General features: G+C 52.4%; 1 protein-coding gene across 1 annotated transcript; it reads left to right on the top strand.

The window, feature by feature from the left end:
• Positions 1–1,200: 1,200 nt before the first annotated feature.
• COLGALT1 (collagen beta(1-O)galactosyltransferase 1) lies at positions 1,201–18,752 on the top strand. The gene is made up of 12 exons (XM_029052803.1): positions 1,201–1,460; positions 2,626–2,736; positions 3,978–4,095; positions 8,295–8,429; positions 8,759–8,963; positions 9,235–9,354; positions 10,375–10,451; positions 10,533–10,639; positions 11,990–12,122; positions 13,872–13,999; positions 14,788–14,994; positions 15,948–18,752. Exons 1-12 carry the CDS (start codon positions 1,216–1,218, stop codon positions 16,213–16,215), a joined length of 1,854 nt encoding a protein of 617 aa, XP_028908636.1. The 5' UTR covers positions 1,201–1,215; the 3' UTR covers positions 16,216–18,752.
• The last annotated feature ends 4,103 nt before the right edge of the window (positions 18,753–22,855 follow it).

Below are 22,855 nucleotides of genomic sequence, written 5' to 3'. Positions count from 1 at the left end.
AGCGCTTGGAACGTACAATTCGGCAACAGAGAGAGAACTCCCTGCCCAATGACGGGCTCACAGTCTAAACGGGGGAGACGGACGGCAGAGCAAAACAGAACAAAATAAAAAAACATCATCATCAAGACAGATAGCATCGAGGAGATATACACCTCATGAACAAAAGAAATAGTGTAATAATATATAATGATAATTATAGCAGCGTGGCTCAGTGGAAAGAGCCCGGGTTTAGGAGTCAGAGGTCCTAATCCCGGCTCCGCCACCTGTCAGCTGTGTGACTTTGGGCACTTGACTTCTCGGTACCTCAGTTCCCTCATCTGTAAAATGGGGATGAAGACTGTGAGCCTCAAGTGGGACGAACTGATTACCCTGTGTCCACCCCGGCGCTTAGAACAGTGCTTGGCACATAGTAAGCGCTTAACAAATACCAACATTAGACAGCGTGGCTCAGTGGAAAGAGCCTGGGCTTCAGAGTCAGAGGTCATGGGTTTGACTCCCGGCTCTGCCACTTGGCAGCTGTGTGACTGTGGGCAAGTCACTTCACTTCTCTGTGCCTCAGTTCCCTCATCTGTAAAATGGGGATTAACAGTGAGCCTCACGTGGGACAACCTGATTCCCCTGTGTCCACCCCAGCGCTTAGAACAGTGCTCTGCACATAGTAAGCGCTTAACAAATACCAACATTATTATTATTATTATTACTTGTCAGCTGTGTGACTGTGGGCAAGTCACTTAACTTCTCTGTGCCTCAGTTACCTCCTCTGTAAAATGGGGATGAAGACTGTGAGCCCCACGTGGGACAACCTGATTCCCCTGTGTCCACCCCAGCGCTTAGAACAGCGCTCTGCACATAGTAAGCGCTTAACAAATACCAACATTATTATATCCGAATGAACACAGGGCTGAGGGGAGGGGCGGGGGGGGGCTCAGTCCGGGAAGGCCTCCTGGAGGAAGTCAGCTCCCATCGTCACCATTCCTCGCCCGCCGTTGACGGTGGGAAGCGGGCCGGGGGGCGAGGGCGGCCGTCGGGCTCCCAGCCCACCTCCCAGGTTAGCCCGGAGAGGAGGGGGTACGTGCGGCTGTACACGTGGGGGGTGGGCGGGCTCCGGAGCCTTTAAAGGCTCCGCCCCGCGGCCGGCCTCTCCCTTTACGGCCCCTCGGACAGCCTGCCAGGCGGCCCGGCCGGGTCCTGGCGGGGACCGAGCCCCGCTCCCCGATGGGCCGCAGGCCTCGGCCGCCCGGGGCCCCCCGGCCGCCGGCGCTGCTGCTGCTGCTGGCGGTGCTGGCCCGCCCGAGCCCCGCCGCTGCCTACTTCCCCGAGGAACGCTGGAGCCCCGAATCGCCGCTGCAGGCGCCGCGGGTGCTGGTGGCCCTGCTGGCCCGGAACGCGGCGCACTCGCTGCCGCCGGCGCTGGGGGCCCTGGAGCGGCTGCGGCACCCCAAGGAGAGGACCGCGCTCTGGTGAGGGGGGCCGGCGGGCGGGTGGGGAGGCCTTCCTTTCCTCCTTCCTTTCCTCCTTCCTTTCCTTCTTTCTTTCCTCCTTCCTTTCCTCCCTCCCTCTTTCCCTCCCTCCCTCTGCAGCCAGCCCTGCGAGGCCCGAGTCGGGAAGGGCGGCCATCCCCCCCCGCCCCAAGTGCGAGCGGACCTGCTCCGCCTCCGCACAGTAGGCGGATTTAAGGGGCCCCCTCCCTTCTGGCCGCGCAGCCCCCCCTTCGGGGCCGGGGGCCGGCCCGAGAAGGTGAAGGGGGGAAGGGCCGGGGAGGGGCGGAAAAATTCCTCTACCTCGTGGGAAGGGGCGGGCGCAGAGGAGCTCCGCCCCTTTGGCCCGGGGAGCGGAGAAACTCCGTGCCCCAGTGGCGGGGTTGGTGTGGTCGCCGGAGGTGGCGAGAAGAGGAGGAACAGGGTCCGGCAGTCGTAGTCACTGAGCTCTTATTGGGTGCTGAGCGCTTGGGATTGTGCACTATAACGGATCCATTCCTTGCCCACGACGAGCTTGCAGTCTCGAGGCGGGGACAGGCATAGAAAGAAAGAAAGAAAGAAAGAAAGAACATCACAGATACGTTCATGAGTGGCGGGGGGAATAAAGGGAGCAAGTCCGGGCGACGTGGAAGGGAGTGGGAGGAGAGGAAAGGAGGGCTTAGTCAGGGAAGGCCTCTTGGAGATGGGCCTTCAATAAGGCTTCCAAGGAAGGGAGAGTCATTGTCTGATGCGGAGGAGGAGGAGGGGCCTCTCCTTTGTGGGGCCGGGGCAAGGGCAGAGCTTGGGATCTGAGCTTGGGAGAGGTAGAAGAGTCCCCTCCCTTTAGGCTTTATAGAGGAGCCCTGCCTCCTTTGGGGCAAGAGGCGAGGAGCAGAGCTAGGGCAGGGCCAGGAGTCCCTTTCCCCTGAGTTTGGTCCGGTTGAGGTGGAGGAGCCCCTCTGTTCAGCGGGAGGGGAGGAGGCCCTCCGCTCTGAGGGAACTGAGAGGTGAAGGAGCCCCTTCCCTCCCCCAAGGCCAGTTGGGCTCAGGGTCGGGGACGGTGCAGAAGCGGGCGACGTGCTTAACTGCGTTCCCGGCACTTGTCCCCTTTCCCCGTCTCTGCTCCGTCCCTGTCTGCCGGTTCCTCGGGGGCGGTGGGGTTTTGCAGGGTGGCTACGGACCACAACGTCGACAACACTACGGCGGTACTGCGGGAGTGGCTGGTCAACGTGCAGAGCCTGTACCACTATGTGGAGTGGCGGCCCATGGAGGAGCCCAGGTGAGTGCACTCGAGCCCGGTGCTGGGTGGCCCGGGTGGCCCTCGTATAGTCAGAGAACAGGAACAGGGGAAGAAGAGACCATCCCTCCCCAGTCAGAAGGAGGCGGCAGGCACGGATGGGATAAATATACGCTCTAGCGAAGAAGTCCGTAGATCTCAGATTTTAGACGTGAGTCTAAATGGGTAAATCCACAAAGGCTGAGGTGGCCAAGGGGATGACTTGGCTGGAAAAATCTCTGGGAGGAGATGGCTTTTAGGAGGCTTTTGAAGGAGGGGAGGAACTTGGTGTGGTGAAGCTGTCAGAGGATGTCTTAGGAAAGGCATCGGCACGGGACTCGAAGCGGATTGCCGAGAGGAGGTTTTCCCGGTAGGAGCGAAGAGTGTGAGCTCAGCTGTATCATTATTATGGTATTAAGGGCTTACTGTGTGTCTAGCACAGTTCCAAGTTTTGGAGCAGATGCAAGGTAATCGGGTTGGACAGAGACCCTGTCTTATATGGGAGTCATCTCAATTGGGACTCACGGTCTAAGTAGGAGGGAGATCAGACATCGAATCCCCCTTTTACAGATGAGGAAACTGAGGCTCAGTTAAGTGACTTGCCCAAGGTCACACAGCAGGCCAGTGGCAGAGCTGGGATTTGACCCCAGGTTCTCTGACTCCCAGCCCCGGGCTCTTTCCCCTAGGCAGTGCTGCTGCTGTTATAATGGGAGAAACAGATAGATAGGGAAGAGGAAGACAGCATTCAGCTTTTGGTTTATATACAAAGCAGTGAGAAGCCATTGGAGGCTTTAGAAAGATGATATGAGTAGGTCTGTGCAGAGCACTGTACTGAGCGCTCGGGAGAGTACGATACAATAGAATTGGTGCATGCATTCCCTGCCTCGATTTGAAAGTAGCAGATGAAGGTTGGTTTCTCTACTAGCGGAGTGATTTTCCTAAATCAGTTCCTTTTTATAAAGCCACTTTATGGCCGCCTCCAAGAGATGATGAGAGGAGCTCTATTGAAAATGGGGAGAGGGGAGAGATCTAGCACTTCTGCCCTCCCTTACCTGGAAGTAGTGTTTGCAAGTCCTCCCCAGCCCTGGATGAGTTGAGGCCCGTTTTGCTAAAATCCCCATTTTCTCAAGTAGTTAAGTGAGCAAGTATAGACACAAGAAAGTTCTCAAACTTTTCGGTGTTTTTCTGCAGATCGGCAGGCTTTCCAGTTCTGAGATACTAACTACCCTTGATTTTTTTCTCAGGTCCTATCCAGACGAGGAGGGCCCTAAGCACTGGTCAAATTCTCGTTACGAACACGTGATGAAACTCAGACAGGCCGCACTGAAGTCTGCCCGGGATATGTGGGCTGACTATATCCTGGTAAGAATAGTGGCTCCGACTTGTTGCTGCCACTCAGCAAAAAAGAGAAACGAAAGTTGCGTGGTGTGCACGGGATCAGAAGCTTATCCCAGTGTGCTCAGTGAGGGATACCAGTTTAGTGGTTTTTAATGCAGGTCTAGGGGTTCTTTAGAGCCAATTCTACGTCAGGGACAGAGTCAACCAGGAATGTTTTATTGCTGTGGCCTAGCCTGCAATTGGGTCAGTGAACGGAGCACTGCTCTGGAAATCAGGAGACCTGTTCTAGACCTGTTTTTTGATTTTATGGTATTTAAGGGCTTACTATGTGCCAGACACTGTATTAAGCGCTGGGGTAGATACTAGCAAATCAGGTTGGACACAGTCTCCGTCCCACTTAGGGTTTACATTCTTAATCTCTGTTATGCAGATGAGGTAACTGAGGAACAGAGAAGTTAAGTGGTTCTGCCTGTAGTTGGCTGACGGGGCAAAGACCGCACATTGTAAAGTATACGTGCAGCAAGTTAGTAGCCAGGCAGGGGTGTAGCCTGCCAACTCCCTCGTTGCACACTCTGCCCCAGCAGGAACATAACACTTGCAGGGATGAGAGAATGAAAACCGTGCTCGGCAAGCACGGTACGATTAAAGTCCTCTGTGTGGGTTCTCAGTCCTAAAGTCTCAGCCCTAAAGCACACTTGTCAGGTGACTTACATCATCATCGTTAACAGTCTGCTTTATCACAGCTCCCCAAGTTACTTTTCATGCAAAATTACTTTTCCAAAACAACCCCCGTAACACTGCATCTATGAATGCCATACACTGAAACTATCCACAGACCCTCCTCTGCCTCTGCTGCAGTTCTCCTCCATCCACTCAATTTCTGTCCTTTTTGGGTTGTGCGACTTGGTTGTGCCTCTGAATTCATTCATTCATTAGTATTTATTGAGTGCTTACTATGTGCAGAGCACTGTACTAAGCGCTTGGAATGTACAAATCCGTAACAGAGATAGTCCCTGCCTTTTGACGGGCTTACAGTCTAATCGGAGACAGACAAGAACAGTAGCAATAAATAGAATCAAGGGGATGAACATCTCATTAAAACAATAGCAAATAAATAGAATCCAGGGGATGTACATCTCATTAGCAAAATAAATAAGGTAATGAAAATATATACAGTTGAGCGGACGAGTACAGTGCTGAGGGGAGGGGAAGGGAGGGGGAGGAGCAGAGGGAAAGGGGGGAAGAGAGGGCTTAGCTGAGGAGAGGTGAAGTGGGGGTAGAGGGGGAGCAGAGGGAAAAGGGGAGCTCAGTCTGGGAAGGCCTCTTGGAGGAGGTGAGCTTTAGGGTTTTGAAGAGGGGAAGAGAATTAGTTTGGCGGAGGTGAGGAGGGAGGGCATTCCAGGACCGCGGGAGGACGTGGCCCAGGGATCAACGGCGGGATAGGCGAGAACGGGGGACTGTGAGGAGGTGGGCGGCAGAGGAGCGGAGCGTGCAGGGTGGGCAGGAGAAAGAGAGAAGGGAGGAGAGGTAGGAGGGGGCAAAGTGATGGACAGCCTCGAAGCCTAGAGTGAGAAGTTTTTGTTTGGAGCGGAGGTTGATAGGCAGCCACTGGAGGTTTTTAAGAAGGGGAGTGATATGCCCAGAGCGTTTCTGCCGGAAGATGAGCCGGGTAGCGGAGTGAAGAATATCCTGGAGTAGGGAGAGAGAGGAGGAAGGGAGATCAGAGAGAAATGCAGCAGATACAACAACCTCTACATAATACTGATGGAGATTAGGAGCGAATAATAATCAAGACTTAGAGGCAGGATGTGGGTGAGATGTCCGCTGCGAGATAGGCGAGATTGAGGTACAGTGAGGTTTTCATTGCAGGAGTGAAGTGTGAGGGCTGGGTTGAGTAGTGAGGTGAGGTAGGAGGCGACAAGGCGATTGAGTGCTTTATAGCCAATGGCGAGGAATTTCTGTTTGTGGAGGTAGACGGGCAACCCCTCTCCTTAGGAACCTCCAGTGGAAACATGGCCTGAATGGTTTTTGTAGAAAAATGATCCTGGCAGCAGAGTGAAGTATGGACTGTAGTGGGGAGAGACAGGCAGCTGAGAGGTCAGCAAGGAGGCTGATACAGTGATCAAGGTGGGATAGGATAAGTGATGAGATTAATGTGATAGCAGCTTGGATGGAGAGAAAAGGGCAGATTTTAGGGATGTTGCGTAGGTCGAGCGGACAGGATTTAGTGATGGATTGAATATGTGGGTTGAGTGAGAGAGAGGAATCAAGGATAATGCCAAGGTTACGGGCTTTTGAGGCAGGAAGGATGGTGGTGCCGTCTACAGTGATAGGCAAGTCACGGGGAGGACAGGGTTTGGGAGGGAAGATAAGAGGTTCTGTTTTAGACGTGTTAAGTTTGAGGTGATGGGAGGACATCTAAGTAGAGATCATTCTTCTGTCTGAGCATCTTATCACTGCCCTGGACCTTTTGTCCATGTATCCATTTCATTCTTAAATAAGAGCAACTGTAACTTTCTTCTCGAACATCTCTTGTCCGTGGATTTATCCAAACCTTTTTTGAATGTACTCATGCTTCCTGTGTTAATTAAATCCCCATGCTTACCACCCACTGAGTGAAAAAAGCATTTCCTTTTGTTCTCCCAATATGCTTTTTGAAGATTTAAGCCATCACATAAAAATAATTGAGGTATTTATTTAGCGCTTACCCTCAGTTACTGTACTCAGCACTGGGGTACACAAGGGCTCACAATCTAAGCAGGGTGTACTGAAACTGTTTTGCAGTTGAGGGAAGTGAGGCACAGAGAAGGTAAGTGACTTGCCCAAGGTCACCCAGTAGGCACATGATTGTCTTATAGGTGCTTCTGTTAAGCCAGCCATTTTTGCATTTTTTTCCTTCATTAGCAAAGGAGGTCTGTGGGTCTGAAAAATTGTAGTAAAAGCTGAACCCTAAACCTGCACCTATTGTGGAGTGGACAGAGTTCAGGCTGAATCAGGGAAACAGAAGAAGAGATGATATTGAGCACGAGTTGTGGGTAGGCTACTGGCTCACCCTCTTCCGAGATGTTTTGTTTCATTTCCCTCTTCTCAAATCCTGTAACTTCCTCTAACGATAAGAACGTAAGAAATGCCCTATTTTGTTCAAATTCAGTAGGCTGTCTCCAGTAGAGGCCCCAGGATGTTTGGAGGAGCCGTATGCTGGCAGCCATGCTATAATAATAATAATAAATAGGGGTATTTGTTAAGCGCTTACTATGTTCCAGGCACTGTACTAAGTAGATACAAGATATTCAGATGTCCCTGTCCCACATGGGGCTCACAGTCTTAATCCCTATTTTACAAATAAGGTAACTGAGGCAGACAACTCAAGTGACTTGCCCAATGTCGCTCAGCAGACAAGTGGCAGAGTTGGAGTCTTTCCAACTCCCAGGCCTGTGCTCCATCCACTAGGCCACGCTGCTCCACATACCCCTAACTTGCCCTCCTCTAACCCCTTTTTGGACCTCTTATCTAGGAATTTATCCAAGCCCTTCTTGGACTTGCTGATGGTTTCTGCCTGTACAGCCTTCTGGGGAAACGCATTCGATATGCTTAGAAAAAGTAGTTCCTTTTGCTAAGAATATTTAAAGTCAAAAGCTTGTATCAGGTGCACCAAACCGGTCTAGTAACAGGTCGTCTGTGAAAGATTTAGCCCCAGATTTCCCATGAATGGGTGATGTTTGACGGCTGAGAATTGACCCTCTTTCTGGCTGGTCTCTGAGGTGGACAGCTGGCCGGAAGTCGGGGGTGTATCTGCTTCTCCGAGGCAGCTGGGCCCCGTGTGACATCATTGTGCCTAGGGGTAATGCTGATTTCTACACCCAATTTTTGTTTGAATTTGGAATTACCCTCTTCATCCTTCCAGATCCTTAGGTCTTAGGACACTGGGATGTTGGCAGATATGTTGGGCTTGAGTGCTCATTTCTTGAGCACTTTATCAAATGTCCTCTGGTTGGCTCAGGCTTCCCGACACCCACAGTTTAGATGGCATGGTGGGTAAAGGGAGCGGTGGGAGGGTGAGTGACGACCACTCTTTAGAGAAGACAGGGAACGGGTGTGCCAACTCTGTTGTATTGTACTCTCCCAGCACACCATAAGTGCTCAATGAATGCCATCGATTGACTGGAGTGGAGGTGTTGAGGCCCGGGGGTTTGGCTGATGGGTTTTTCTGCCCTGCTCCCCAGTTTGTGGATGCCGATAATCTCCTGATAAACCCGGACACCTTGGCCCTGCTGATCTCCGAGAACAAAACCGTGGTGGCCCCGATGCTGGATTCCAGAGCGGCCTACTCTAACTTCTGGTGTGGGATGACTTCTCAGGTAGGCGCCCCCAACCCTGCTTCCTTCTGTGGAACCTGCTGTGGTTAGATGGGCCTCTCCCGGGACGGTTTTAGTCCCGGTACCTAGATTTTGCTTGGGCCCAAGTAGCCTGTTCTCTCCATCGCTCATCCTCCTTGTCTTGCCTTTGCTCCAGATGAACTTCAAGGAGTGATTGGTTGGTCCTGCGGGACCCCTTGGTGTCCCCCAGCCCACCCCTGGGCAGACCTCCAAAGTCTCAAACCTCCCCTTTTGGGGGTTGACGGGACTATAGGTAGAAGACTCAGCTCAGGGATTCTCTCTCTCTCTCTCTCCTCTTCTCCCCACCCCAGGGCTATTACAAGCGCACGCCCGCGTACATTCCCATAAGGAAGCGGGATCGCCGCGGCTGCTTTGCGGTCCCCATGGTACACTCCACCTTTCTGATTGACCTGCGGAAAGCGGCTTCTCGGGAGCTCGCCTTCTACCCACCGCACCCCGACTATACCTGGTCTTTCGATGACATCATTGTCTTTGCTTTCTCCTGTAAGCAGGCAGGTGAGCAATCAGGCACGTCTCTTTGGGGCTTGGCTTCAGGTTCCCGCTCGTCAGACCCACCAGACTGGGGGAGCCCCGCTCTCGGAGCCAGCTGAGGATCCCTGAGCTGAGCTCCTGCCAGTGGGACCGCAGGAAGTCTCACTTGGCTTAGCGGTAGCCTGCCTGGCTCCCGGGGCACAGAGGTGCGCGGGGCAGGGGGTGATGTCAAGCATTTCACTTGGTTGGTTCCGCTTCTGTAGTCTGACTGTGATTTGGCCTGTGCCGATTTCAGAAGTTCAGATGTTTGTCTGCAACAAGGAGGTTTATGGCTTTCTGCCTGTGCCGCTGCGGGCCCACAGCTCTCTGCGGGATGAGATGGAGAGCTTCATGCATGTCCAACTTGAGGTTCTGGGTAAGTCCACCCTTCTCCATTGCCAGTCTGGGCCAGGGGCCGGCTCCGGCTCTGGCTCTGCCCCTGCCCCCCCCCCCCCCCCAACCCCCGTCTCTGTCCCTGCACCGTTTGGGCTTGGGCACCCATCATTCTTTCTCAAGGTGATGCTGCAGGCAGCTCCCCTTGACCACCCATCCTCTTATCTAAGGGGGTCGGGGGAACTGGACCACATAAAAATCATCCATTTCAAGGGGGAGGAGAAACTAGGAAAAGCCCTCTTTTTTTTTTTTTTTTCCTGAGATCAATTCTACACCCTCTCAAGAGATCAGCTCGCCTTCAGCCACTGATACGGCTGCTACTCCTTAGCCCTTGAGTCCCCAAATGACACGACCTGGTCGTTATTAGCTAGTGCATTACTTTCAATAATCAATTAGTAGTATTTGAGTTCTTACCGTGCACAGAGCACTGTATTATGTACTTGGGAAAGTACAGTACAAATGTTCACACCTTTCTTGGGTCAGTTTTCACGTTTTCTTTGTACAGGCCTAGGTATACCCTGCTTCTTTTACTGAAGTGAAGCATCTGATCTGGCCAAAGTACGCTCAGTTCTGCCAGGACACGAGTGTTCTCGAAGAGTTTGGGCTAGTACGCTGTTGGGAAACTGGAGAGCGTTTTTTTGATAACAGGAGTCCGTTTTCCACCTGCCATGGTGTCAGAATAAGTGGTCGTGGGTGTCCTTGTGGTGTCCATGCCCGTGAGTGCTAAAGTATATGTGTTTTCCTGTAACCTGGGGCTTTGCAAGACTGTAGCTCTCGCCTTAGAGGACAACAGGGTGAAATGGACTCCTTTGGCCCTTAGAAGGGTGAGTTCTCATCCCATGGCTGACAGTGGATTTTATCTGTTGAAATGAGAGTGGGTTAGAGGGACAATCTCATTTTTTCATAATAAATCTGAGCCTTCAGGAGACTGGTTCTCTTGAGCCTCTCTCTTGCTTGGGGAATAAATGGATTTCTGTTTTTGTTTGTTTTTTTCCCCCCGTAGTGAAGCACCCTCCAGTGGAACCTTCCCAGTTTACCTCAGTCCAGGCCAAGGTCCCTGACAAAATGGGCTTTGATGAGGTGATGGCGTGGGCTGGGTTTCTTGGGGAGGAAGGGCCGGTTGCCTCTGGACTTTGTTCACTCCCTCCCGACTCTCTGTAGGTCTTCATGATTAACCTGAAGCGCCGCCTGGACCGGCGAGAGCGAATGCTGAGGACGTTATATGAGCAGCAGATCGAATGTAAAGTCGTTGAGGCAGTGGATGGAAAGTGAGCTTCTCACTGGGGCCTGGGAAGAAACCCGGCTCTGCACCTGGTCACATCGGTGGCTGGGGAGGTCTGGAGGGCTCTGGTAGAGTGGCAGTGTTGGCTTGGGACCAGAGACGGGGCCCTGCTCGCCCAGTCACTTCCCGAATTATTCCAGGAAAATGCCCATTTGTGCAACATACTCTTCTCTGCCCTTTCGTTAAAGAACCAGCTTGAATACCCAGTCTTTGCTGAACTTGACTTCCTCCTCTTTCTTTCCTCACGTCTGGTAAATTCCTCCAGCCTCCTCTTCCTCCTCCTCTTCCTCAACCCGTGGGTTGATTTTTAACACTCAATGTTTTACCCAGTGGGTGAAACTCAGAAAGAGCTGCCAGAGAGGGGAGGAGGAAAACAAGGTCCTACTGGGTCCGCAAAACCGAGGTCTGACAGCGTTTCAATGAGGAAGGAGTGGTCCACTGTGTCAACGACAGCTGAGAGGTTGAGGAAGCTCGGGATCAGTCTGGCCATTTGGACTTGGTGATGAGGAGGTCATTGGTGACCTTGGAGAGAGCAGTCACAGTGGAGTGAAGGCAGCAGAGGGTGGGGAGGTGTATACGACCCAATCTAGGGGTTTGGATAGGTTCAGGAGCAGAGTGGTGGGCTGATAGAATGGAGCTCATGAGCGGGCTTTTTTAGAATCGGGGAGAGTTGAGAGGGTTGGAAGGCAGAGGGGAGGGAGCTGTGGGAATTAGTTTATATGATCCCCTGCCCTCAAGGAGCTGGGGAGGTAGACACTAAACTACAGATAAGAGGATGCAATAGCATATATAGGTTATGTACATAAATGCTACAGGAGTGTGTGAGTAGTCTTAAGTGCTTAGGAGTCACAGTAGGGCTAAAATGGCAGTTTGGGGTGGGGAATATACAGTTCCTGGCTATGCATCCTTGGAGCACAATGGATCCACTAATATTTTTCCGAGAAGAAAACACCCCATCTCTTCCCTTCCTCTATCTTCCTCTTTCTTTCTCTTCTACAACATTCCTATCTCTGTTTTCTCCCCTCTTCCCCCTGCCACATCAGGACTCGAGGCAGTTGAAGGAGGGAAGGACGCTCTCAGACTGTGAAGGGCTGGGTAAAAGCCTTCAGTGGGCCATTCATCACTCGTAGACTGGGTTTTTTGACCTCCGTAGTTTTCTCCCTGAGCGGCACTCCGAAAGGCTAGGTAAAGGCTGCTTGGGTGAGAGCCACAAATCCTCCCCATTAGCCCCCTCCCTGGGCAAGGTGCCGGCCACTAGTCCCATGTGTGAAGATTAATGGTAACAGCTGCTCTCTTGAATTGCTGGAGGAAATAATGCGGTGTGTCTTTCTTCCAGGGCGATGAACACTAGTCAGGTGGAAGCCATGGGGATTCAAATGCTGCCTGGTTACCAGGATCCCTACCATAGTCGTCCACTCACGAAAGGGGAGCTGGGCTGCTTTCTCAGTCACTATAAAATCTGGAAGGAGGTGAGCATACGGACTGTCCCGTGCTACCTAATCCAGACGATCCCAGTTTTCCCAATGTGCGGGGTGAGCAACCTCTGGTCAGGGCCACCGATGAAAACGGCGGGGCCCAGAGACTCCCTCGTCCAGAAGCACTGGTGTATACATCACGTAGGTCCTTTCTGTAAACCTGTGTCAGGGGCAACAGCAAAACAGGAGGTTAGAACCACTTCTGGGTTCCCTGCAAGATAGCCGGACATACTTTACCCTTCTCCCTACCCTAAGCCGAAGGTCTGTGAAACTGCCTCTGGAGTTTTGGTGGGGGTGAGGCAACAGAACCATCACCAGTGGTCCACTTGGGGCCTGGAGCAGGCCTATTTAGAGTGTCCTTCTCATTCAGAATGACAAGGGGAGTGAAAAGGGTGTAAGCACCTTGCGTGGGCACTCGTTGAATGCCATACTATTTCTGCTACTATCTTATTTTCCTGAATACAGTGTGCAAGGAATCATCTTCCAATGACACTTGGGCAGGGATAGAGTTTCACTATCAGTAATGTTATCCTCCCCCCCCCCACGCACGTGCATGCGCGCATCATCTATAGATAGGCGTGGGAGTGAGAGGGCCTGGGTTCTAATCCTGACTGCCAATTACTTGCTGTGTGATTTTGGGCAAGTCACTTCTCTGGGCCTCAGTTTCCTCCTCTTTAAAATGGGGATTAAATCATCCTCCCTTCCACGTGGGACAGAGACCGTGTTCAACCTGATAAACTTGTATATGTATAAGATATGTATATGTATATGTATGAGAAGCAGCGTGGCTCAGTGGAAAGAGCACGGGCTTTGGAGTCAAGGCTCATGAGTTCGAATCCCCGCTCTGCCACTTGTCGGCTGTGTGACTGTGGGCAAGTCACTTAACTTCTCTGTGCCTCAGTTCCCTCATCTGTAAAATGGGGATTACGACTGTGAGCCCCACGTGGGACAACCTGATTCCCCTATGTCTACCCCAGCGCTTAGAACAGTGCTCGGCACATAGTAAGCGCTTAACAAATACCAACATTAATTAATTAGTATAAACGACACACAGATACAGTGTGGGCTAGTGGAAGGAGCATGGGCCCGGGAGTCTTCCATTTGCCTGCCGTGTGACCTTGGGCAAATAACTTCTGTGCCCCAGTTTCCTCAGCTGTAAAATGGGAATTCGATTCCTGTTTTTCCTCCTACTTACAATGTGAGCCCCATGTGGGACCTGATTTTTTTTTTTTTTTGCTACCCCAGCACTTAGAACAGTGCTTGGCACATAGTAAGCACTTAACTTCCACAGTAATTATTATTTTCCCCAAGCACTTAGGACAATGCTCAACATAGTAAGTACTTAACGAATACCATTAAAAAAAGAGGGGGTGAGCTGACTCTGCTAATGAGCAGGGCATTGGAGTGTGAGGTGGGGGGGGCTCAAGCACTCCTGTTTCCCTTTTAAGGTGTTGTGATTTGGGGATATTTTTTGGGGTGCTGCCCCACATCGGAATTGTTGGGTGCCCGGAAGCCTTTAGACCAATTTTATATGAAGCCATTCTTTTTGCTGTAGCTCAACGTGGACTGAAGGGGCTTAATGTGGGGAATTGCTTTGCGGGTTGTATGACTTCAGGAACACATCTTGAGAATAGTTGCGGTGGTCAAATGGGAGTCATATGACTCTGTTCTCCAAGATAGGTGCTGCCGGGTGGGGTCCGATGGCTTTCTCTCTTGACCATTGTCATCTTGTGACCTTATTAGGTCGTGGAGCGGGGCTTGGAGAAATCTATCGTGTTTGAGGACGACCTTCGCTTTGAGATTTTCTTTAAGAGACGCCTGATGAACCTGATGTATGACTTAGAGGAAGAAGGCCTAGACTGGGATCTGATGTAAGTATTGAGGACTTGGCAGGCCTGGCTGGAATTTGTGAATCATATCCAGAGAGATGATCCATCCGGATGGAGACCCACAGTACAGTGGAGGAATTAGGACCCCAGCTCTCTCAGGGGAGACCAACTGGAAGGAAAAATATTGTTTATTCCCTTTGCAAATCCACAATGGCTAGCAGTTGTCAATCAACCCCCGTGAGAGGGGACAAGATCCACTCAACCCGAGGGGTCTGAGCTGATGACGAGATTTAGCCATCCTGGAGTAGGCCGACTTTGATGAGAGGACCCGTACCTTCTTCTCCCAACCGGCTCACTCTGTTTCAGTCAGCATAATCTCTGCACTGCCCCTTATTCCATCTTGAACCCTTTGTCCACCCTACACCCCCAGATGTGGGGCAGCCACCTAGGAATCTTCCTCCGCTGGGCGGTGGCTGTTACAGTATTTGTTAAGCGCTAACTATTTGTCAAGCCTTCTTCTGAGTGCTGGAGTTAGGCACAAGCTAATCGGGTTGGACCCGATCTCTGTCTCACTTGTGGGGTTCACAGTCTTAAGAAGGGGGGAGTAGGATTTAATCCCCTTTTTGCAGTTGAGGAAACTTAAAGCCCAGAGAAGCCAAGTGGCTCGCCCCAGGTCTCTCAGCAGGCAAATGACGGAGCCAGGGTTAGAGCTCAGGTGCCCTGACTCCCAGGCCCGTGCTCTTTCCAGTAGACCTCGCTGCCTTCCCACTGGTTTCGACTAGACCCCGGAGTGCTTGCGCTCCTTCCAGTGTGACCCGTCTCTTCCCCAGCTACATAGGGAGGAAGCGGATGCAGGTGGAGCACTCGGAGAAGGCAGTGCCGCACGTGCGGAACCTGGTAGAAGCTGACTACTCTTATTGGACGCTGGCGTACGTCATCTCCCTCCAGGGAGCTCGCAAGCTGCTGGCGGCCAAGCCGCTCTCCAAGATGCTGCCCGTGGACGAGTTCCTGCCCGTAATGTTTGACAAACATCCTGTGTAAGTGAGGGGAGTGGGGTCGTGCAGTGCCACGAGAGCCGACTGTGCTGTTGGATGCGTAGTGAGCGCCCAATAAATGCCATTGGTTGGTCGATTGAGAGAGATGGAGCATATTGCTCGGGGGGCACTGCCTGCTGAACCAGGGCTGCCTGGCAGTCATCTTTGGAAGGAGTTTGAGACTGTCTTTTGGCTAGAGGATGGTGTGAGTCGGTGTGAAGGGTGGACTTTGGCCACCTAGCCAAGGACAGCTACCTGCAAGTTGGCCTACCAGCTCTGTGCCAGTGCCCAGAGAGCCAGCCTGGCTTGGGGGCCTGATTAGAGTGAGCTGGAGACTGTAAGCTTATTGGGGGCAGGGAACGTCGTATCTGTTATATTGTACTCTCCCAAGCGCTTAGTACAGTGCTCCGCACACAGTAAGTGCTCAGTAAATACGGTTGACTATCTGACTGACTGGAGGCTCTGAATGGTCCTCAGACTCTGGTAGGAATAGGGGGAGCTGGAGAGAATAGGGACTGAAGCTTGGTAAATATCCGTCTGTATAAGTTTCTGGGCAGCAGCTGTGAGGGAGGGACATCTCCCCCCTGATATTTCTCTGGCTGAGAACTTCCTCCAGTGTTGTTGTTCAGGGCAGGCCAGGATTTTTTCGCTTGGGAGGGGCCAGCTGGTCCTTATTTAAGGCCCCTGGCCCAGGAAACCCCCAAGAGGGCGGAGGCTTGGCGGCCTTCTTTCTCGTTTGGCTGGGCTCCAATTTCCAAAGCTGTGGCTCTTACTTTTCTCTGGAGCCCTGAGCAGTTGAAGCATTCCCACGGCTGCGGAGGAAGGGGCCGGGGTGCTGGGCTGAGCGGGATTTTTAGGGAAAGTGAGCTGGGGCCCGAGAAGAGAGGACAGGGAGTGGAGGGAGGGAAGGGAGGGCCGGCCGCCCAGCCGGGCTTCAGCTGATTTGTTTCCTGCAGCTCGGAGTACAAGGAGCACTTTGAGAACCGAAACCTGCTGGCGTTCTCTGTGGAGCCGCTCCTCGTCTTCCCTACCCATTACACTGGGGACGACGGCTACGTCAGCGACACGGAGACCTCGGTCGTGTGGAACAATGAGCAAGTGAAGACGGACTGGGACCGGGCCAAGTCACAGAAGATGAAGGAGCAGCAGGAGCTCAGCAACGAGGCCAAGAACTCGGACGTGCTACAGTCCCCGCTCGACAGCGCAGCCCGGGATGAGCTATGACCGGGGGCGGGTCGGTCTGCCGCCCTTCAGGGAGCTCTGAGGAGGACAGACAGACAGCCGAGAGGCAGAACCAGTGCGCCGTTCAGGATGACCATTGAAGGCAGGGACAGCTCCTTGGCCTTGGACGCCATCACCCTCTCAGGACCGTGGGCTACTTTGGGGAGTTGCTGCATCTGAGGCATCCGCTTCGCTGTTTCCCTGTGAGTGGAGGAGTTATATTCTTCGCTCGGGATCCCCGGGTTCCCGCCTGGACTCCCTCGTGGGTCTGGGGCCATCCCAGAGCAGGTTCCGGGCCTCCATCTTGTAGCTCTGCAGAGCAGCTGAGAGACTGTCATCGGCCACGAAAGAGCAGTGTCTCCCGGGGATGATCGCAGCTGCGGCCGAGTAGCCAGTCACCAGGCAGTCACCCATCTCACACCAAAGAAATGAAATAAAAGCCAGCCACCTCCGCCCGCTCAGACCGAGTGCCACCTCTGAGGCTTGGTGGGAACTTCTGTCTTTCTACTGGTTTCTTCAGCTGGTCCTCCTGCTTCCAAGATGCCCAGACCAGGCAAGCCTCTGTCTACGGGGCTGAGTCAGAGGATTTGTTGCCTCCTCCCCATCTTGGGGGTCCTCTCCCGCCCTCCTAAAGACCTATGGGTCTCAAAGCCAAGGCTCAGCAGCCCCCAGTGTGCTGCCTTGCCATCCTCTCCCCATCGGCTGGGGAAGGCAGCATGAAGCTCGGGTCTGAACTGCTCCTGGGGTTACGCCCACAGCACATCAGCGCCTCCCCGCCTGGGCCCTGTCCCACCTCTCCCCTCTCCTCCCTTCTCCTCCAGCTGCAGGTGAGCCCAGTGACAGGAAGAGATTCCGATGCCTGCTCTCCAGCCACCAGCTTGACTTGGGCCAGGTGGCTGGGCTCAGGGCTCCAGCTGGCATCCTGATCCAGCTCTCTGCTTCCATCTTTGGGTTCAGTTCTTTTGGGGGCAGGTGGGGGCCCTCCCCTCCAGTTCACCTCAGCTGCACCTCAAGGGCCACTGGCTGGACCTGCCTGACTGTTTTGGTGCCGAGGCATGTACGCTCAGAGACAGCAGGAGTGTTCTGGGGGGAGCCTCCTACCTTGGGAAAAGGCCCCCCGGGTTCCTGCCGCACAGGCATCAGCCTGTGTGGAAATGGGCCCAGCACATGGTGGCCCCAGGATCTCGAGCCACAGCAAGTGGGACGAGGAAGGTCTTTGGGATGATCTTGGCCTGCAGGCTGAGTTTTCACTTGGGGGAAAGGGAAACTGAGGCAACAATGAAAGGCGCTCTCTCTCTCTTTCTCTCTCTCTCTCTGTGTTTCTGTCTGGGCAATCCCAATGGAGGTCTCCCCCTACCTTCTCTCCAGTGCTTAGCCCAGGAGCCCAAAGCAGGAGGGGGTTAGCCCCTTAACCTTCAATCAATCAATCAATGGTATTTATTGAGTGCTTACTGTGTGCAGAGCACTGCACTAAGCTCTTGGAAGAGTTCAGTACAATAGAGGTGGTAAACACGCTCCCTCCCTGCCCGTAAAGAGCCCTACGATGGCTGTTCTTCTGGTTTTACATTGGACAGGCAGGTTTTCAGCTGGTCTGTCTGTTCTCTGGTCCTGACTAGGCCCTAGGCACCTCTTATATCCAGTATTTTGTTTTTAGAGCCCAGCCTCCCTCTACCTCACCTCCTGCATCGAGTCCTGTGGCTCGGACAGACTCCCACAAAACGTTCCATATGACGACCTCTTGTTCCACTGCAGGTTCAGTGTGATATGGGTGACACCCCGGGTGGCTGGTATTCACAAGCGTGGTGACTGGCTATCTAGCCTCCACCCCCAGTCCCTTAGCGGAGCCCAGATTCTGCCTCTTCAATCCAACCATAATCACGGGAAACTTTCCACCCAAGTTTTAGTCTTTTATTCTTTGGCGGAGTGGCAATTGTTTTGTAACTTTGGCTAGTTCATCTTTGCCTCATTTATTTATGTAAATGTTCTCAGTTTATTTCCAGTAGACTAACCTCGCTCCTTCTTGCTATTAGTAAGCTTCTGCTCTCAAAGAAGCCCACTCCCCTCCCCACAGAGTGGCCTTCATGAGAAAACGTTTTCTACTGAAGTGTTGTTCACTCCTGTTCTCTCCCTGCCGGGACCATCTCCCCAGTCCCTCCTATTCCCTGCTCCAGCAACGTAAAGCCAGGAGTAGGACAGATGAAAGGCTCCCCATTCCCTGTGGCTCAGTGTCACGGTGCTCCCTCTGGGTGCTCGGTTCTGGGTGCTCGATTCGGGAAGCCAAAGGGCCCTGCAGCCTAGCTGATGTCTGAGCAGAGGGCTGGGTTGAGCGGGAGCGTCAGAGCAAGGTCTGTTACTGGGCTCAGGTCGGGTATCAATCGGGGGTTGGGAGGGGGGAAAGGGGGGCAGGGGCAAGACTCGTCCACAGAAAAGGAAGCCAGAGGGTGGAGAACCTTCTGTAATCCTGTACCCTGTGAATGCGGTTTCCTGTGGGGATATTTTATATTAGTTTTCAATACAGCTCTTTTTTTTTTCAAATCAAAGAATCCTGCTTCTGTGTCGTGAGAGAAATTGGTCTTTGACGTAAGGGGGAAAGAAAGGGTGGGGCTCTGGGCCTGTAGGTCAAGTGGACAGTGGATCCAGGAGGGAGTCATGAGCTCACAGAAAGGGGACTTGTCCATTGTAATCTCCCTCCAACCCCATCTCCTCGGGCAGTGCCACGACCCCTGGCATGGGTCGTAGTGTCGGCTACCCCCCAGCTGTCACCTTGTCCACCTGGTTCTAGCGTCTCCGGTTCTGCTACCCTCCAAGGCTTTTTGCACAGGTGGGTCCTTGCTCAAAAAGAGTAGAGACAATAATCACTGTTGAAGAAATTTCGTTACAAAAAGAGGGTGTGCAACAGTAATGTTTGAGTGATTTGGAGAAACAGTATCCAACCTTGCGATTGACAATCAGACCAATCATTTTGGTGAAAACTTTACAGTAAAGCGATCAATCACACACGTACTAAAGGGAAAAATCTCACCACAAGAGGAACACACTAGGAGAAGGCCAGGCTGTTCAGCTCCAGTTCAGCTGAAGCCAAGCCACCTTTGTGGGATTTTTCTCCACAGACAAGTGAGCCATGATCTTCTAACTTCAAACTTCCTCGGGTCCGTCCTGTGCTAGTCACCAAGAGATAATGTGGTAAGGTCCCTCTTGGGCCAGAGATGTGTGACAGGACTTTTCTCATCATTTCTCGGTTGATTTCCCAAATATTACTGCATTCCTACAAATGATCTCTAGCTTCCTGGTAACCATTGTGTACCATAAACCAAGCTTCTCTCTTGGTCTGAAGCCTGATTTTCTCTATCTGTTCTTGGGAAATTGCCAATTTTTGCTACATTCCTGAAAAAGTGTGTATGTGTATGTGTGTGGAATCTTTTGGTAATTGAAGATTCGGTTCTTTTTCTTCAAATACCTCAAGCTACCTCCTCGGTTCCCCTCACATCAAAGAGTATATCCGGATGGCCTTCACAGCCTCCTGTCCTTTAGCCATATACTCTGTCCTCAGGTTCCTGTTGCCTCCGGGACAGCGGCTGTTGTGGCTCAGATGTTAACTTTTTTTTCTGGTTTTCTCTGGCCTTTGGCCGTCCAGACTGACATATTAAGTCTCCTTGCCCAGTTTCCTGCCCAGTAGGGATCGTGATGCTGGATGAGGCACCACCTCATCAGTCTTCCATTTAGTTCTCGCCGCTGTGCCTGGAACCAACAGAAAGAGCGCCACTCACGGATTTTCGTCGGTTCAGTCAAACAACCCAACCGGTCGGTTCTCTCAACCCAACCGTTCTCCATCCTAATTGTCCCCATCTACCATCCACCTGGGAAGCTCTTGATGCTGCCTCTAGGCCCAGCTTGGCTCTGGCTGCCTCAGCAGGGCAGGACTGGCTTCCAGCCATCTGTCCATGTTCATACCACCTGCTAGCTCTCAGCGCTCCTGGGCCCTGCTGCCTTTTCATTGTCGCCTGGCTGACCCTGCCGGACCGCATCGTGCATGGCTCCATCCTGTTTCTGCCTACCCAAGTGCAAGGTGCATCGGGCCGGAGCCCATGTTATTAGGTAAAGAGATAGGTGTTTTTCATCCGTGGCCTCCAAGCCATTGTGGGGGCAATACCATTGCAATACAACAGGGCAGGGAGTTTCCCACCACCCTGTTTGCTCAGGTGTGGGGGTCGGCTATAGGTCCGGTCATGGACAGTGCAGTGCAGTGGGAAGACTGAGTCTGGCAGAGGGGGGAGAGTATGTGACATTCCCTGCTTTTGTCCATCTTATTGGATTCTTCGGGCATTCGCAGGACAAATCCCCCCGGCACCCCTCCCGGCCCCCAATTCTGTTTAGTCATGTGGTTGGTCCTGCTGATAGGCCACCCGCTGTTGGGCCAGTGGAAAGGGCCCATCCCTGGGAATCTGGAGACCTGGGTTCTAATCCTATTTTTACCTTCTGGGGATACGCGGGGAAGGATTTCCCAACCTAGGGAGTCGAAGAACCACCTAAGGGCATTCTGCCAGGTGGATAGGTCCAGCAGGAATCCTAAAAAAAACAGCTGGCTTATGCAGGCAACTGCCTTTCAGCTCATGGCACTCTGGCACCATGCTGCGGTCACTCTGGCCATAAATCGGTCCTGCATGTCAAAAGCCTTTCCTGCCGTGCTGCACCCCGGCCTGCCTACTCCCTCGTTTCACTCCATGCCCCAGTGGGCATGTGACCGACAGGGATGAGAGAGTGTGAGTGGCGCTGCACAGATCAGTAGCGCTAGAATCAATTCTTTCGCTCAGGTTCTCGACTGAGGCTCGTCTGTCCATCATTCCTCCTGGGAGACTCCATCATTATCATCGTCGTCATCAGGAGGGACACATGAGTTGGGTACTTTCCACTCGGTAAATCAACAGTACAATCCACCAATATAATTGAATTGCCTACTGTATGCAGAGCACCACGCTTAAGTGCCTGGAAGGAATACACCTAGAAGAAGACACGATTTCTCCCCACGAGGAGTTTACAGTTTAACTGGCGAGGCAGGCATAAGGTAACTTACAAGTAGGAAGAAGTGCTCAAATAGTATATAGTTGTCTTGTGTATTTGAGGAAGTCACCACTGATGGTGGGATTCACCTATGAGTATGTGAGTAACTGAAGAGGTCAAGGTGAAACCCACAGTCCTGACCACTTTGAGCACACAAAAAGGCTGTCCCTTGTGTTGAAAACGAAGGCCCTGTGTTCCATCTCAAATGGTTGGCTGTGTGTAAAACAATACATACAGAAGCGAGAAGTAGTGGGTGCAAAACTGCTGAAATGATAATAGGGAAGATGTGACCTGGGGAGAAGAAAAATAAATCAGGGAAAGCCCCCTGGAGGAGGTGGGGTTTCAAAAGGGTTTTGAAGACAGAGAAAGCTGTCTGCATGAAGCAGGAGGGAGCTCCAAGCAGGAAGAAGGGCGGAGGCAGGGGTTGCAGGCGGGAGAGTCGAGGATGAAGTGGAATGAGAGGGTGATCTTGGGAAGAATGGAGAGTGTGAGCTGGTGTATAGCAGGAGAAGGGTACCTTAAAGCCAGTGGTCAAGATTATGTTTGAAAAGAGGTGAGTAACCATTGGAAGTTTTTGAAGAGTGGAGAGACGTGCAGAATGCTGTTTTAATCAATTGTATTTGAGTGCTTAGTGTGTGCAGAGCACTGTACTAAATGAGAAGGTACAATATAGTAACATAACACATTTCCTGCTCACAAGTTTACAGTCTAGATCAACATTAGTATAAATAAATTATGGATATGTACATAAGTGCTGTGAGGCTGGGATGGGGGATGAATAAAGGGAGCAAGTCAGGGCGAGGCAGAAGGGAGTGGGAGAAGAGGAAAGGAGGGCTTAGGGAAGGCCTCTTGGAGGAGATGTGCATTTAATAAGGCTTTGAAGGGGGAGAGAGTAATTGTTAGATATGAAGAGGGAGGGCAATCCAGGCCAGAGGTAAGATAGATGAGATCGAGGTACAGTGAGTAGGTTGGCGTTAGAGGAGCGAAAAGTGCGTGCTGGGCTGTAATAGGAGAGTAGTGAGGTGAGGTAGGAGGAGGCAAGGTGATCTAGCGCTTTAAAGCCATGTGTGAGGAGTTTCTGTTTGAAGCAGAAGTGGTTGGGCAGCCACTGGAGGTTCTTGAGTGGGGAAATGTGACCTGAACATTTTTGTCGAAAAATGATCCGGTAGCAGAGTGAAGTATAGACTGGAGTGGGCAGAGACAGGAGGCAGGCGGAGTGGTTTGGACCGGAGAGGCGAGACCAGTGAAGAGGCTGATGCATGAGTCCAGCCGGGATGTGATGAGAATCTGGACCCAAGGGTGGTGGCCATTTGGATGGGGAGGAAGGGGCGGATCTGGGAAATCTGGAGGAAATGTCGCAACGGACTGGACGCGACAGTCGAAAACGATTGAGAAAGCAAGGGTGATGCCATTGTTGCCAGAGACGATGGTGGTGTAGTCGTCTTTGATTGGAAAGGTGTTGGGGGGAGAGCGTTTGGGAGGGATGGGAAAGGGCAGGGCGTAAACCAGATGGGCCAACTTTCTGGTGACTGTGTGCTCTCTGACCATTCCCTGTGCCTGTGTTTTTCGAGATGGTGCATGGGTC

This window comes from Ornithorhynchus anatinus, chromosome X2, assembly GCF_004115215.2.
Source record: "Ornithorhynchus anatinus isolate Pmale09 chromosome X2, mOrnAna1.pri.v4, whole genome shotgun sequence".
In the NCBI taxonomy this organism is placed as follows: domain Eukaryota; kingdom Metazoa; phylum Chordata; class Mammalia; order Monotremata; family Ornithorhynchidae; genus Ornithorhynchus; species Ornithorhynchus anatinus.
The sequence above is the reverse complement of the archived record's forward strand: the minus strand, read 5'-3'. Positions and strand labels throughout refer to the sequence as shown.

Bases quoted from the DNA above. Each gene is read 5' to 3' on its own strand.
- COLGALT1 (XM_029052803.1), top strand. From the start codon at position 1,216: ATGGGCCGCAGGCCTCGGCCGCCCGGGGCCCCCCGGCCGCCGGCGCTG. The intron at 8,964-9,234 runs GTGAGCAATCAG...TGCCGATTTCAG, and splicing joins TTTCTCCTGTAAGCAGGCAG to AAGTTCAGATGTTTGTCTGC. The intron at 12,123-13,871 runs GTGAGCATACGG...TGACCTTATTAG, and splicing joins ACTATAAAATCTGGAAGGAG to GTCGTGGAGCGGGGCTTGGA.